The sequence below is a fragment of the Hippocampus guttulatus genome, chromosome 14, assembly GCF_054856545.1.
Source record: "Hippocampus guttulatus isolate MCC_2025c chromosome 14, RoL_Hgut_1.0, whole genome shotgun sequence".
NCBI lineage: Eukaryota > Metazoa > Chordata > Actinopteri > Syngnathiformes > Syngnathidae > Hippocampus > Hippocampus guttulatus.
In genome coordinates this window covers 3,493,606-3,509,537 of record NC_141274.1, presented here as the reverse complement: position 1 = coordinate 3,509,537, position 15,932 = coordinate 3,493,606, and the positions used below count along the sequence as shown (strand labels likewise).

Here is a 15,932-nt window from a genome sequence, read left to right as displayed (position 1 = left end):
TACACCCTGAACTGCTTGCCAGCCAATTGCAGGGCACAAATACACAATTGACCATCCGCACTCACAATCACACACTTGGGGACAATTTCGAGTGTTCAATCAGCCTGCCATGCATGTTTTTGGAATGTGGGAGGAAACCGGAGTACTGTACCCGGAGAAAACCCACGCAGGCACGGGGAGAACATACTGTACAAACTCCACACTGGAAAGCCGGAGTCGGAATCGAACCCTTTACCTCTGCACTGTGAGGCGAACGTGCTAACCAGTCGATTACTGTGCCGCCCCTTAAAATTGTTTTGAGGACCTTTGTTAAAATTATGGAAAAAAGGCAAAGTTTCGAATCTGTATTTAAAAGCATTGATACTTGGGGCTGTCTTCACTTCTGTTCGCAGCGTCTTCCATTTATGTGCAGCATAACAGCCAAATACAGCTTCGCCATGTTAACTTTGAACTCGGGGCTCCACTCATTGGCCCAAGTCTGCAGACTTTCAATCACCATTTCTTTTATGTACTCACAGGGATTTATAGACCAGCGGCAGAATTTTAAAATCTGTTCTAGAGCTCACCAGGAGCCAATGTAAAGCCTTTAGGACTGGAGTAATATGTTCTGATCTCTTTTTTTTGTGGTCAGAACCCAAGCCGCAATGTTCTGAATGAGCTGCAGCTGTTTGATGCTCTTATGAGGAAGACCATTAGAATAATCAAGTCTACTGGAGATGAGAGCATGGCAAGCAAGTTTCTCCTGGTTTGCATGGAGCCTGCAACCCTTTTTTTCTGGAGATGTTTTTCAGCTTGGCAATTTTAAGGCAATTTTAGCGATTGATTTGATATGATTGCTAAAAGTTAACTCAGAGTTTATCATCACCGAAAGATTTCAGACTTGGTCTTTGGTATCTAGTGACGGTGTCATCAGGTGTTTTCTAACAGCAATGATCTTTTTCTTGGTTACCAAAAATAATAACCTTAATTTTGTTTTGCTTAAGCTGAAGGAAATTTAAGTTCATCCAGTTGGTGATTTGCGCTATACAGTGACACACTCCGCGAATTGACCTGGTGTCATTTTGGGACATTGATAAGTAGAGCTGAGTGTCTCCTGCATAACTGTGATAGCCAACAATATAATTCTGAAGCCTTTATTTGTCCCACACTGGGGAAATTTGCAGCCTACAGCAGCAAGAATGTGGGTAGAAAGAAGAAAGAAGAAAAAACAAACAAACACCGTTCAATTAAGTGCAATATAAATACAAAATGGATAAATCGCAGTGCTATTTACAATTGTTTTTCACATTTGACCATTTGACCCAAAGATAATACATAGAAAGTGAACAAAAGGGGTCCAAGGACTGACCCTTGAGGGACCACATATGTCATGGCCATTCGATCAGATTCAAAACTTCCAGTGTTTCTGTCAAGGTTGTGAGCAGAGTCATATATACATATAAGTTGTGCCTGAAGTAGACATTTTCCAAACACATGACCAGAAAGTGTACTTTGTTGTGACAAAAGTGTGGCAAATATTTGCTTATCTGCTTTCCACTGTCAGATTTGCATCTCCAGAAATGACAGCAAACAATGAACTGTGTTGGCAGGTTTCAGTACGTACAGTCGTCGCTGCATTTGCGTAATTCTCAACTTCCTCTTTTTCCTGTGGTTAGCCTAGAATGAGGTTGTGACGCTCGTACCCGACTTCTGCTGCCCATATAAAAGTCGTTGAGTGGATTAACGAAACAGTTTGAGACTGGCGCTTTGTGATCTTTAGAGCTGCCCGACCAAGGCTTATACATGCGTGCACAAAATCAAAGTTCTTCATCACTGCCATGCCACATGTCAAGTCTGGTCACTTCACCAGCAAAAGAGAGACTGCGCAGCATGGATACCGACAAAAAGAAACGGGCGACAGTCAGGTGAGTGAACTCAAGAGTCCTACAATTCTTTAGTTACTCATATTTCATATTTTAGCCTGACAAATATACTTCAGTTAACTAAGAGATGATGTTTGATTGCGGACAGAGAAGGAGGTCTAAAGTCTCGGCTGCAGTCCAGATCATTTCCTAGTTCAAGAATTAGAGGGTAGGTACACAAAAAGTGAGTGCAAGTCAGCTGACAACTAAGAACGAACTATAACATGCCGAAATTTCTTCTCAATTTGAAGGCTTTGTTTTGAGGAACTGTCTCAGTGGTCACACTCCCTCGAGAAACTTATCGCATCGAAATGTAAGTTCATCCTTCATTTCCAGTGAGTCTGTTGTTGAGCCCCTTCCATCCTGTAACTGCTGGCATTTCTGCGTTAGATGGAACAAAAGTATTCCAGGCCTTCCTGAAGTCCGAGTTCAGCGATGAAAACATGGAATTCTGGTTGGTGTGCGAGGAATACAAGAAGATCAGGTCCTCCTATAGGATGACGTGCAAGGCGGAAAAAATCTTCAAACTTTACATCCAGGCCGAGGCCCCGAGAGAGGTGTGCACACCTTCACAGCGCACGCTGACAAATAATGGATGAGGAAAATGTCGGTACCTGCTGTAAAAAAAAAAAACTTGTGTGTGTGTGTCCTCCAGATTAACATTGATCACAGGACCAGAGAGCTGATAAGGCGAAACCTGAAGACGGGCGGTGCGGGATGCTTTGATGAAGCCCAGAGGATTGTCTTCAAGCTAATGGAAGGAGATTCTTACCCCCGCTTCCTCAGGTCTGACATCTATCTGGCTATTCGAGACTCGATCTGAATCGGTGATGATGTAAATACGCAAACCACATCTCAGGGTTTGACAAAGTAAGCGCAATGTTGGACTACCTGCGTGGAATTGAGCATCCTCAGCGTGGGTGTGCCAGACAGCCACTCTAAACCAAAACTAAATGTGATGCTTGTTGGCTAAAGTCGCTATTCTACTGATGTATTAAACAATATTTATTTACAACTGGCTCTTTTCATATGCTTTGCAAATATCTGCAGCAATTTTTGAAACTACTTGTTTGAGTAAGTGTAACTCAATGTTTCTTTATGCTCGAGATCTCAAATTTTAACATATGGTACCCATATTCAGACAGTTTTCAACTGTGAGGCATGAGGCCTCACCAATTTGTAAATGGGCATAGACTGGATTGGTTACATCACCACGGCTCACTTCTGATTGGTTAAATTTGAGGGTGTTACAATTCTCCCTTTGTTACAACCGTCCACTGTCTCCCTGAGGCCAAGATGACGCTGCATGGATCCATCTCATTGTTATTCAGTACAGCACATCCAGCCATCTCAACATTAGGTCCAGCATTAGTGAGATGTATCCGAAATGTTGCCTTTGCAATGATAACAATGCTATTGAAAACACAGTGCTGTGCAAAAGTATTCGGCCACCACGAGCTTTGTTTTTATTTTGAAACCTTTTTTATGGCATTGATTTTGACATTTAAATCAGTAAGTTGTTTACATCCATGTCATTGGGTAAAGGTGGCACTGAAAATGTCAGTCAACGAATGAGTCAAGCAAAAAACAGCAAATGAAATGGGTCAATCACTTTAACATCAGTGCAACAAGTTCACCTCATAATGACATCTCCTATTTGTTTACACTACAGTCCTCCGCAAACCAGGAAGTAGAATGTAAACTATTGCATGATGGGACAAACAACCAAAGATGATGCTCTATTTTTTTCACTTTTAACAGTTTTGCCCTGACAGTTTTGTGCTCTAATATATGTAGGAGACTGGACTATTTCAGAATTGTCTGTTATTTATTCCTTTGTTGTGTGTTCACAAACACCCCCAATAGAATTTATTTTGTGATTTCGCCGCTGGATTTTCTGTTTTGGTGCATTATTTTCTTAGTGTCATTGAAGTTATCCTTAATTTACGTTTTCGGAGGCAGTCTTTGAACGCATCTCGAGTCGAACGGCAGAAGAGAAGGCACGTCGTCGGACACAGAACATTTTGTGGTAGCCTTGGTTGCTACCGGAGATGTGTCTGTATTTGTTGAGTGTTAAAAGCATTAATAACGTGTACGTTTTTAAAAACAGCACTACAACTCTCTTTGTTTCGGAGCTGCAACATACACTGTATATCATTTTGGTTTTTCATTCCTAAAACAGGAAAATCAAATTGTGGACAAGACCTTTGCACGGACGGTGCTGTATTAAAGTAGAAGAACTGCGTCACTACTGATTCACGGCAGGTTAACTTATTTGTATGGTTACCTAATTTGTCACTTAGTTTCCACCAAAACTGAGCACTATAAATTAGATTGGGTATGTACTTAAATGTCACGTGTTGAGCTTTTTGAGCGTCTGAGCGTGTTTTTGAGCTTCGTAAAAGCATCTTAAAATGTTTCATTTACCCTTGCTTTCCTACATTTGTCTTCAGTCATTGTTATGATGTGATTTTTTTTTCAATAAACTAAATAATAGATGCAAGATGTTTTCCACGTGTAAAAGTTCAAATCAGGAAAGTGAGATCTCTTTTGAACCCATAAATACTCACCAGTGAATAAACAACCTGCACGTGAACAACTGTTAAATCATGCGTGGAATGTTGAGAGTATGCGTGACTCATTGAACATTTTTCACCATGTCATCGGACCTTCACGGTGTTAAAAATGTCTCAAAAGCTTACTAGCTGCCGGGCTCTTCATTAAAGTTCATTTTTATTGATTTCATTCAAGCTAATCTGACAAACTCGCCATAAAACGAAGCCATCGCGGCAGGGGAATGAGTAACATATGCATTTGTATCATTCAAAGTGAGAAAACAAAAGTTCATCCTGTGACAGATATGAGGAGGAACTGCAAAGGGCCCACATCCGCATTTCATATCACTTGTCATCCTTGTGACTGCACACACAAGTGATGATTCACACATTTCGCTGTCTAATAGAGAGGAAACTAGGACACCCTAAATTAAGTGAAAATCGACTAAATATCATTTGCGGATAATTTTGAGGACATGAATGGAACACTTATCCCGTTCATGTGCCCGAGCTGCTTATCTTCACGATGTTCCTTATACAGTAATTCACGCTGCCAGTCATGCAATACATTTTGGCCACATGGGGTGTTTCCATGAGATTATAAGGAGACTGTTGGGTGTTGTTTGAAGACTTTGTCTCAGAAATCCTTGAGAATCTGCACTCCGCTGATGACCAGTTCCGGGTGTATGCTTCCTCTGGCCGAAAGTCAGCTGGGATAGGCTCCAGCTAACTCGTGACCCTAATAAGGACAAGAGGCATAGAAACTGTGTTAATGAAAAGAAAATATTCTGCCTGATGAAATGGATTGACCTGAATACAACATAGTCTGACATATCTCGACCAAGGCTCGAAGTGATTTTAAGCTTTAATGTAGCAAGCAAGTCCAATATTTTTCTTCGCAAGAATATGTTATTTGTGAAAAGAAAATTCTGTTTCATAAACACAAATGTTTTCCTCTACTTCATGCTAATAGTCAAGGTTGGCAGCTCACTCCATATTGCCCTTGTTTTGCTTATGAATATGGAGATGGTATTCGGCTGCTGCTCAGTGGAGGGGTGAATCTATTCTAGTGGCATACAAGACCGTGGCCCATTTCTATCCCTAAAAAAATCAAATAAACATTCCTAATTTGCTTTATCACCCAGAGAGCTAAATGTTGCGTTTTTTTTAATACGACATTACATAAACAATGTATGAAGCCGATCCCAGGTTTCTTCGGGCAGTCGGCGGGGTACAACCTGAATTGCTTGCCAGCCAATCGCAAGGCACACTTACACCTATGGACAATTTTGAGTGTTCCACTAGCCTTCCATGCATGTTTTTGGAATGTGGGAGGAAACCGGAGTACCCAGAGAAAACCCATGCAGGCACCCGGAGAACATGCAAACTCCACACAAGAAGGCACAAGAATCGAACCCTGCACTTCTGTGCTGTGAGATGGATGCGCGAATCAGTCAAACACCGTGCCGCCCAAGATAAGCACTGCACATTCATTTAAAAAAAAAAAACAAAGTTAAAAGTTTCCCTGCTGATAATAAATAGCACAAAGACTTCACTCTTAATGAATTGGGAATGAAGGAGTGACCTCTTAAAACTCATGACCACTTGATTTCTGACTAAAAATAGCCTTTGGATGGCAAGCGAAATGACACAGAGGCCTTCTTAATGCAATAATTGGGTGTCATGATGAGGGCTGATAGTAGTTCTACAGATCACCAATAAGGAAGCATAACTTTTTTTTTGGACACACTTGTAAACTTGTATGCATGCAAACAAAGATAAAAATAGCAAATGGCCCGTAGCTGAGGGAGAAGCGTGAAGCGTCTTGACATCACAGTCATATGCCACTCTGGCTCTGCCTTCTTTGATTATGCGGAGCCAAACAACGTCAAGCGATGAAGCTGTGAGGACATGAATTTGTTTTCTGAAAACTTGCCGTGATAGTATTTCAGATACCATTGTGCAAACATCTACAATCTGCAAATTGGATTAAAGAGGAGAACGTCAATTTTTTGGGATTTGACTATGGATACTAGACTGACTAGGACCACTCTTGACCTTCAGACCCCAAACAGAATGTAAGTATAGTATTGCATGATTTCTTTGAAAGTCAGAAAGAGGTTTCATGATTCCTTTTTGATTGTTTATTTCTTGTAGACACAATGCATGGAAAACCAAAATACATGTCTTCATTCAGAATGCTTCACCACGAGCTAAAATCGACAGGTACTCATCTTTTATTCATAATCTATGTTAAAGGCAAGCAAATATTTTGGCTGATTTTTTTTTCTCCTTTACAGGAAGACTGCAAGTGACTCGAGGTCAGTGCAAACGTCTCTTGAGGTGCTTCTTTCCGAAAAAGGTATTTTCTAAACCTACTTCCATGATATAATTTACAATGTATATTGTGATTGTTATCTTGACAAAAACTTTATGCTCTTCTTTCAATTAAATTTTTTTTTTAAATAAAGTTGGACAGTCAGCCTTTCGCGACTTTCTAAAATCCGAATTTTGTGAGGAAAACCTGGACTTTTGGCTTGCCTGTCAAGAGTTTAAAACCTTGGACGGACTGGATGAGCGTCAAGAAAGAGCATCACACATTTATGAAGAATTCATTTGCTCTGACTCTCCTTCGCAGGTAAAATTCTACAAGAAAACTTAAATAGGGATGATGGTTGAAATGGAACAGTTCACAGATTGTTGATAAATTCCTTGCAGAGGAAAAAGTGCACATTTACTTGACCAAAGTATGTTTGTGTAAAGTACGTATTGCTTGCAATGTCTTAACAGGTCAACTTAGATTTCTACACGAAAGATGCTATCAGGCAAAATCTCCAACAGCCGGCGCCATCCTGTTTTGTTGTGGCACAAAAGAACATCTACAGTCTAATGGAGAATGGAGCCTTCCCTCGCTTCGTTCAGTCTGAATACTGTAAAGGTCTGTCTAAGTGCACTTCCAAGCGACGGGCCAACAGAGAAGCTTTGAGGAGGAAGAGCTCCTGAAGCATCAAGGATGAATCTATGCTAATCAGCCTTATAAAAAGGCAGCATTGGATGCGAAGCAATGGAGCGCTGCGCATTTTAACGCAATGGGACAGAGCTTTCCATGGAACTGACGTATCACCTGAACTGGTTGCCAATTACTCACAGGGCACACATAGACAAAACAACCATTCACAACAAAAGAACTATTTGAATCTTCAATAAAAAAACACTGATAAGAAGGATTTTGTTTCACAAGAACCGTTGACAGTTCGTTTGATGTGCATTCGGAGTTACCAAATTTGTGCCTTTCAGAAACATGGACATCCTGTAAATAACCAAACTTTGACCTTAATATACTGTACAACTCTTTTGTTTTGTGTGATATAAAATACACAATCTAAAATATCCTTTCAATTTTGTTTCTTGTGATCTTCAACCTAATACCTGTATCTATTTTTTACACACACACACACACACACACACACATCCATCCATTTTCTAATCTGCTTATCCACACAAGGGTCGCGGGCGTGCTGGAGCCCATCCCAGCCGTCTTTGGACAGTAGGCGGGGTACACCCTGAACTGGTTGACAGCCAATCCCAGGGCACACATACATGAACAACCATTTGTGCTCACAATCACAATTTGGAGTGTTCATTTCACCTGCCATGCATGTTTTTGTAATGTGATAGGAAATCGCAAAAGCCACACGGGCACGGGAAGAACATGCAAACTCCACACAGGAAGGCCAGAGTGGAATCGAACACTGCACCTCTGCACTTTGAGATCGACGTGCTGAGTCGACCACTGTACTCATATTGTATACAAATCTCAGTATATTGCTCTTACTTTCTCTTAAGATTGTCAATTTTAGATACACATGAATGTACAGTATTTTATGATCAGGAAAATTATAAACAACAAAGTGTGACCAGTTTATTCCTATTTTCGGAAGCTTTGCCGTTCCACATGCTAGTCCGGTAGGTGGCTTTGTTTGACCAATCGTTAATTTGCCCACCTCAAAATAAACAACACAAGACGTTTATCGACCTCTGGTTGAACTCCATTTCCCGTCGTCCATTGCGGGCCATCCTTCAGTTTGTCGTCTCTCCCCCAGAGAAACAAGAGGGACGCCCCTGATAAATAAGTTCAAACCAGTGCCGATATATTGCGGTAAGCTTGTGATTTGTGCCATGCCATTTTAAAATGTGATGTTTTCACGCGTGTGACTCGTAGATGGGCTAGCAAAGTCATCAGAATTCCAATCGAGCTAGCTTAGCTTCCAGATCAGCGGGGCGGCCAGTTAAGGAAAGTTTGGACCTGGGAATTTCAATTCTTTCACTTGATCACTGTTACCATTTGACTGGTTCATATTCGACCTATGGTGGCTTCCAGGTAGGTCTACCGTGGCAGATAGCGAACTTAACTTAGCCCGAATAACTCAAACCGCCGCTATGGTAACCTGGTTACCAAACCCAAGCTTAAAAACAACAGCAACAGCATAGCGTAATAATGAACAAATAGCAGGTCGGCTTCACTTTGCGCTGTGGTTGCATCTGTTTTGGTTTGTCATTGGTCTGCTAATCGGCTTTAATCTATTTTTGTCAATGCGTGGACTCCAACTGTTGATGTTGGAAGTTGGATTCAACCAAGCAAGGTTTGCAGGATCCCCCACTGGCCGTCTCATTCTGAGCCCCCCCCCCCCGATTTATCCTTCTGATATCATGTCTGTTTCATGTCAATCTAAATATATGCCTATTTGATTGATTTAATATGTAAATTTAAACTGGTATTAACTCTGTCCATCCATTTTTTTTGTATTGTGTGCATTCTTTAGCTTCCTAGATGAGATGAGCCAGGTCATTTCAGGCGAGAGGAGGGCTACACGATCCTTCACACTCTCATCTATGTAGTGGCAGGCTGCGCTTTGAGCATTAGTGGAGATTTGCCGGCTTAATGCACCTCTTAATACTACCACTATTTTGTCGCAATTATACAAGTCATTCATACTAAACAAAACCTACAATATAACTGCACTCAGCTGCATACCGCATTTTATTTGACGAGTCAGCAAGACTCATTCTGAAGGCCCTGGGCAGATTAGAATGAATATTTGACATGGCAGCAGGTCTTGAACACTGCTTGGACTGGTTGCCAGCAAGTGGGGACATATTGACTGTATTTAGCCAGTCATTCACACTCACGCTCCATAAATGGAGAAGTATAGCTCCAGCATCCACGGCAATCTACTTTTTCCATGACAATACCGGGTAATGTTTGTGGTTCAATAAGATAATAAAGTTTTTGACAATAAAGTTGTATTCAATTCAATTCAATAAAGGCGGCGCTTTACAATGTTGTTTAGCGATAGGAACTAGTTGATAGATGTCAAACTATATGTTGTTGTGTACTCTGAGCATACTTTGTGTATGAGCTGGTGAGATTGTTGGATTTTTCGGTCACCATAATGGACACCCCATCTTGTGGTACACCCTCGGCTTAAATTGACCACTGCATGGGGAAACGTCTGTACATTGATTTACTTTTTGTCACTTTTTCAAGGTTGGCCCCACTGTGACAATGGAACCATCGGCCTGCACTCAATCTTGTCCAAGCAACCATACGTCGAACGCAGCAGGTAAACATTGTCACTGGGAGGTCAGTGACAACGTCAGACTGCGTCGCTTTCTGTGCTACGGCTCGGAGGGAGACGTATACACCGCCTCAGAGGAGGCTCACCTGGGCGTGGCGCAAGCAGGAGCCCTGCTTTCTATGCTTCAGGAGGGCCGAGGTATCGAGGCAGTCAACGAAATTAAAAGGTTTGCTCAAGATGGACGAGCTGTCAGACCTGACCCTTCCATATTTGCATTGGCGCTGTGCTCGCAGCACGCTGAGGTGACGACCAAACGGGCGGCGTTTAAAGCTGTGAAGGACATTTGCCAGGATCCCGCCCATCTATTTTCTTTTATCCAATATAAGAAAGAGTTAAAGGAGGACATGAAGTGTGGAATTTGGGGACGCGCTCTGAGGAAAGCCGTGTCCGACTGGTACAACGGGCAGGATGCCCTGAGTCTAGCTGCAGTTGTGACCAGATGTAAACAAAGAGAGGGATGGTCACACAAAGATGTACTCAGGCTATCTCACACCAAACCAGCAGATGAAGGTAAATTTGCCAAAAATGTTATCCAAGGTGTCCTGTTTTCTAAATTCAACTGCGTGGAAATGAAGTGGAAATGTAATGTGTGTGCCAGCTTCACCGTGTGTGCTGAGAGGGTGAGTGAAGTGCGCAATTGCTCACGCGTGCTGCTTATAGAGGGAACATTGATTCGTGGTGGCAAAAAATTCGTTTGTGGCGGCCTGCCACTGATAAATGTGTGTGTGTGAAGCACTGAATGAAGTTGTTATGTGATAGGGAGGGCGCCCCGGTGGGCCAGTGGTTAGCGCGTCGACCTTACAGTGCAGAGGTTGTGTTTTCGATCCCCGCTGCGGCCTTCTTGTGTGGAGTTTGCATGATCTCCCCGGGCCTGCGGGGGTTTTTTTCGGGTACTCCGGTTTCCTCCCACATTCCAAAAACATGCATGGCAGGCTGACTGAACAGTCTCAATTGTGTGTGTCAGACAAATCATCTAAGCGAATGGCAAAAGTGATGTCATTTGATCCAATGGAAATGACTCCGCAGATCTGTATCTGTGATTCAGTTTTGACGCTGTGAAAGTGAATTACAGGAAGCGCTGTCTGTTTTTTGGACGATTCACAATTTGACTCACATTACAGATATATGAATGACAATTCCAAAGTATTCGTAAGTTCATGACAGCAAATCATAAAGACAGCGTGATCGACAATGTTAATTTCAGTTACTCAAACTTAGCATTTAAATGTTGAACCGGCTTGCCATACAAAAGAGTTTTGTGATGTTCCATCACTGCATTTTCATGTGTCCATTTGGACACATCCACATCTTGCAAGGTTTTCACAATTTTGTAGTTTGGACACAAAGGACTGCAGTTTTTTTTTTTTTGTGTGTGAGACAGGTTCTCTGTTTTTTTTCAGCTCTTGCTTTGATCAGCAAATATGTTGCAAAAGGATGGAAAGAGGTCCATGTTGCCTATGCTGATAAAGAGAACACAGAGGAGGTTGTCAAAGTACTCTTATATCTTGAAGTGGTGGAGAAGGTCAAGCACAGTTGCGATGAAACTGAGGTCATCAATTTAATCGAGGAGCACAAATTGGAGCGGGAGCAGCTTCTTACCGACCACCTCAAGTCCAAATTAGTGAGTGTGGTCGCATTATTCCACTGACTTGCAGAATTAATTTTCATGGGCAGCTTTCGTGCATTGTCAATCCTCCCGTGATTCTTTCAAGGTTTGGAGGGCACTGTTGAAGGAAATGCCGCTTCAATCCGTTCTATGGATGCTTGGAAAGATGACTGCCAGAAAGATTCTTCAACCAGGGGCTTCGGAAACCCAAGCACTGTGTGAGAGAATGCAAACGGAGGCCGCACTAAAGAAGGTATCAACCATGCACCTGCACCCCCCCCCCCCCCCCCCCACACACACACAAATAATGTCATGTACGTGTAACTTTATTCGATAGCCGATTACTTTTCAAGTGTGTTGTTCCCTTTAGGCAAAGCTGCACCCTTTCAGTATCCTCTTGGCCTCTGAACACTACAAAAGAGGTCAAGGCTATCAGGGTAAAACCAAATGGGCAGCAGATGGCAGCATCCTCAAAGCCCTGGACATTGCCTTCTATAAGAGTTTCTTGGTAGGTTTGAACGAATCATCAACAACATCCACAAGCAACAGCAAATTGTTTTTTTTTTTCTTTTCCAGAATATTGAGCCAGTCGGTAAAAGCTTTGTTGTGGCTGTGGATGTGAGTACATCGCTGAGCAGTGTTGTCCCGGGGACAGCACTCAGCACCGCAGTGGCTGCTGCGGTAATTACGATGGTAAGATGCCGGTTGGTGGTCGTCCAGTTTGTGTACATGTGAAACAGCTGGCAGGCCGTCACTTTTTGTTTTTGGACTTCTTTATCGGAAGTCACATAAAGGAGTTGGTCTGTGAACATCGCATGGATTCCTACAGAATTCTTTTCACTATGTGGCTATTTACAATCACATGAGGAGTGGCTCATTGAAAGACGGTCACCGGGGAATGTTGGAGGTGTCCGATTTATTTATTTTTAGGTGGAGGTTAACCCTTTCCTGCACCAATAATAATAATGATAACCTGTAGCCTGATAACATGATAGGCTGTTCACTATGGTAACCGCTGTCCCTGAAAGGGTTACTATGAAATGGGAAACCGGTAGTAGGCAACATAATTTATCTAAAGAAGACCGTGTTTCAATCACAAATGAACTTTGGACACTGAAATCAGCCAAATCAGTTGATGGACATGTGGTCCAAATTCAATGAGCATATTCGTTTGGGTTTCTTAATGAATTTATGTACCGGTAATTGCAAATTGTAACTTCATCAAACGAATTAATCACATTTGTTTCTGTAAAAAAGAATATATTTTGAATTATTGATTCGGCCCGGTGGGCGAGTGGTTAGCACGTCGGCCTCACAGCGCAGAGGTACCGGGTTCAATTCCAGCTTCGGTCTCCCTGTGTGAAGTTTGCATGTTCTCCCGGGGCCTGCGTGGGTTTTCTCCAGGTACTCGGGTTTCCTCCCACATTCCAAAAACATGCATGGCAGGCTGATTGAACACTCTCAATTGTCCCTAGGTGTGAGTGTGAGCGCGGTTGGTTGTTCGTCTCTGTGTGCCCTGCGATTGGCTGGCAACTGGTTCAGGGTGTCCCCGCCTACTGCCCGAAGACGGCTGGGATAGGCTCCAGCACCCCCCGCGACCCATGTGAGGATAAGCGGTTCGGAAAATGGATGGATGGATTATTTATTGCCTTACAGTTATTAATATTGTGATTTTGCACAGCTACTGCAGGTTGAAAGTTCAATCATGGAAGCCATTTGGTTAAAGTCAGGATGTTGTTTTATCTGTTTGTGGCCACGTTGTTGCACAATTGCGCTCATACACTTTTAACCTTTATGTGTCCACTACAGGTGTTTGCGAGAACAGAGGCAGACACCCATGTACTGGCCTACTCCGAAGGCGCTTTGGAGCTATGCTCTGTGTCTGCTGACATGACTCTTGCACAAACAACCGATGAACTCGTAAAGGTAACATCCCTGAAAAGACAAAATAGCTCGTGCTCCACCAATAACATAGCCACGAAATCAACCAAAATCTTTTGCACCCCAGATGCTATGTTCCCTGCTGCTGATCATGTCTTTTTCTTGAGTTGTGACCTTCTTTGCACTTCTTTGCATGTTTCAGATCCCGGGAGGAAGCACAGACTGCACTCTTCCCATCGCGTGGGCCACAGAGAATGGGAAAGCTGTAGATGTCTTCATCATTTTAACCAACAACCCATTGTGGACTTTCACTGCAAGCCCGGTGGAAACACTAAAGAAACATCGACAAGTATGTACTACATTGAGATATTATTATTATTGTTGTTGTTATATTATTTTTATGTGCGTTGTTGTGATTATTTTATTTCTATGTGCACTGTCTGCACAGACATCAGGACGCCATTCCAAGTTGGTGATGTGTGGGCTGACATCCATCGGGCACACCATGCCTGACACGGGGGACAGAGGTCTCCTGAGTATCTGCGGCTTTGACCTCGGAGCCTTTTGCATCATTCGCGACTTGGCACAGGACCTAATATGAAAGTTTTCAGCCTCTGACTGGCATCACTTGACTGCAACGTGAAGGAACGCAGTCGACAAACAGGGTTCATGTACAACAAAGGGCGCTGCTTGGAAAGCTAAAATCCAATTCAAACTTTTCTCTTGGGTATTTTATTGCTGACAAATAGACGACGACGAAGTGTCCAGCAGGCTGGACAACAGTCTTGAATTCTCATGTGTTTGTTTGTCTTACCTGAAAAGGCAATTAGGACACTGCTGTGTATTATGGTGTTAAAATTTGACAGTCCAACACTAATGTGTTTATTTACTGCTGAAATGCTGTGATACTCGAGGGCTGTCCACATGGAGACAGATGACGCTTTGTGAGCATCCACAGCTGGTGAACACAATCATATGTAATTCAATGGCTTTTGATTGCCTATCAGTGGCATCTTTTCTACTGATTGCACAATATTTCCGTGGAACCCATTGTTATGCTTCACTGCTTGCTGATGATTCCTCACATCTACATTTCTCTCATTATTTAATTTTTTTTGTTTCAAATTTATGCCTACAGTATTTCTATTTTAGAACGTTTTGCCATTTGCACAGTTTTTAATATTGGCCGTTACCACCTAACACTGTCAAGCTTCTCATCTCCATACATACCCTAGAAAACACTGTCCAAATGTTTTATTTTGTTAGATTTTATCTTGTTAGATTTTATCTTGAGTTATTATGGGTCAGTCACAGGTTCTCTTTCTTGGAAAGGAAAAGCATCAACATTCAGTTTGAGCATCATTTTTAATAGTTCTATTTAGGGCCTGGCTATAGATTATTTTTCTCGAATGAAATGGAACCTGTTATCACAAATGCATTGTAAATATCCCTTTCTTGTCAAATATGTTCTGAACAAGAATTGGTGCTCTTGGTTGCAATGATACGTTTTAGAGGATTTTCTTCCATGTGTCATGTTTGTGTGTGTGTGACTGAATCAGAATCTGTTGGAGCAAGTATGCATCACATTTGTGGTGTAATTGTAATTTATCCAGCAAAAGCAAATGGTAGTTATTTAACACCAGGATATCTCTGCTGAACCTGTTACGGAGTGTTTATATGAGGGAGTAGATATTAATGCACTACCCTTAAATGGGATGGGGCTGAGGTTGTTACTGAATATACTTAAATGAAGAAATTAACTGTATTAAACTGAGTATTAAGGCATTTTTCTGTCATACAGAACACTGCTTGGATATGTGACCTTCGAGTCTATCCCACAACAAAAAGCATTCACTTTTGTTACAACTACTGTATGTTTTGGTAATTACAACCACCCGGCCAAGTCACTGAAACCTGTCATCCAACACTCACTTTTAATTTGTCATTGTGTTAAGTGATGGTTAAATAAAATTTTAATATCAAGACAAACATTGAAGGTGAGGGTTTGAAACCACTAGCTAATAATAAATGATATTAAATACTCTTGTCAAATGGTTTCATGAAAACATTTTCCCAATGCTTTCAATGTACATTTGAGTACTGTAGTTGTTGACTGTTGTACCAATGTATAGAGCTAATAAATCTTAGGATTCAAATGTCTCTCCATATTTGTACAAGATCACTTTTAGTGTGGATTACACAACGTTTGCACTCCCGGAATCACACTCACGCAGTGAGTGTGTGCGTGTGTATCTATGTATGTATGTACAGTATATATATAGAGAGAGAGAAAAAGAGATCGTAGAAAAGAAAATAGAATGCCTTAAAAGTACTGTGTAATGCCGTAGTA

The 15,932-nt window shown here is 41.9% G+C and overlaps 3 protein-coding genes across 4 annotated transcripts; all 3 read left to right on the top strand.

Moving 5' to 3' along the window:
* Positions 1-1,706: 1,706 nt before the first annotated feature.
* LOC147194481 (regulator of G protein signaling 13-like) lies at positions 1,707-2,916 on the top strand. The gene is made up of 5 exons (XM_086129837.1): positions 1,707-1,904; positions 2,011-2,070; positions 2,153-2,214; positions 2,292-2,458; positions 2,557-2,916. Exons 1-5 carry the CDS (start codon positions 1,783-1,785, stop codon positions 2,722-2,724), a joined length of 579 nt encoding a protein of 192 aa, XP_085985963.1. The 5' UTR covers positions 1,707-1,782; the 3' UTR covers positions 2,725-2,916.
* A 1,806-nt stretch (positions 2,917-4,722) lies between these two features.
* LOC147194480 (regulator of G protein signaling 21-like) lies at positions 4,723-7,812 on the top strand. Its single transcript, XM_086129838.1, has 5 exons — positions 4,723-6,534; positions 6,614-6,682; positions 6,757-6,818; positions 6,928-7,094; positions 7,247-7,812. The coding sequence occupies exons 1-5, from the start codon at positions 6,482-6,484 to the stop codon at positions 7,457-7,459; spliced, it is 564 nt and encodes a 187-aa protein (XP_085985964.1). The 5' UTR covers positions 4,723-6,481; the 3' UTR covers positions 7,460-7,812.
* A 714-nt stretch (positions 7,813-8,526) lies between these two features.
* ro60 (Ro60, Y RNA binding protein) lies at positions 8,527-15,748 on the top strand. Of its 2 annotated transcripts, XM_086129921.1 has the most exons (9): positions 8,527-8,615; positions 10,005-10,605; positions 11,496-11,716; positions 11,808-11,954; positions 12,072-12,209; positions 12,278-12,394; positions 13,511-13,627; positions 13,785-13,931; positions 14,031-15,748. In XM_086129921.1, exons 2-9 carry the CDS (start codon positions 10,023-10,025, stop codon positions 14,181-14,183), a joined length of 1,623 nt encoding a protein of 540 aa, XP_085986047.1. In that variant the 5' UTR covers positions 8,527-8,615; positions 10,005-10,022; the 3' UTR covers positions 14,184-15,748. The 2 variants fall into 2 exon arrangements, with proteins under 2 accessions (XP_085986047.1, XP_085986048.1); XM_086129922.1 differs by lacking the exon at positions 8,527-8,615 and having other exon boundaries at positions 10,419-10,605; positions 11,477-11,716.
* The last annotated feature ends 184 nt before the right edge of the window (positions 15,749-15,932 follow it).

Bases quoted from the DNA above. Each gene is read 5' to 3' on its own strand.
- LOC147194481 (XM_086129837.1), top strand. From the start codon at position 1,783: ATGCGTGCACAAAATCAAAGTTCTTCATCACTGCCATGCCACATGTCA. The intron at 1,905-2,010 runs GTGAGTGAACTC...GATTGCGGACAG, and splicing joins AAGAAACGGGCGACAGTCAG to AGAAGGAGGTCTAAAGTCTC. The intron at 2,071-2,152 runs GTAGGTACACAA...CTCAATTTGAAG, and splicing joins CCTAGTTCAAGAATTAGAGG to GCTTTGTTTTGAGGAACTGT.
- LOC147194480 (XM_086129838.1), top strand. From the start codon at position 6,482: ATGGATACTAGACTGACTAGGACCACTCTTGACCTTCAGACCCCAAAC. The intron at 6,819-6,927 runs GTATTTTCTAAA...TTTTAAATAAAG, and splicing joins GGTGCTTCTTTCCGAAAAAG to TTGGACAGTCAGCCTTTCGC. The intron at 7,095-7,246 runs GTAAAATTCTAC...ATGTCTTAACAG, and splicing joins GCTCTGACTCTCCTTCGCAG to GTCAACTTAGATTTCTACAC.
- ro60 (XM_086129921.1), top strand. From the start codon at position 10,023: ATGGAACCATCGGCCTGCACTCAATCTTGTCCAAGCAACCATACGTCG. The intron at 13,628-13,784 runs GTAACATCCCTG...TGCATGTTTCAG, and splicing joins CAACCGATGAACTCGTAAAG to ATCCCGGGAGGAAGCACAGA. The intron at 13,932-14,030 runs GTATGTACTACA...CTGTCTGCACAG, and splicing joins CACTAAAGAAACATCGACAA to ACATCAGGACGCCATTCCAA.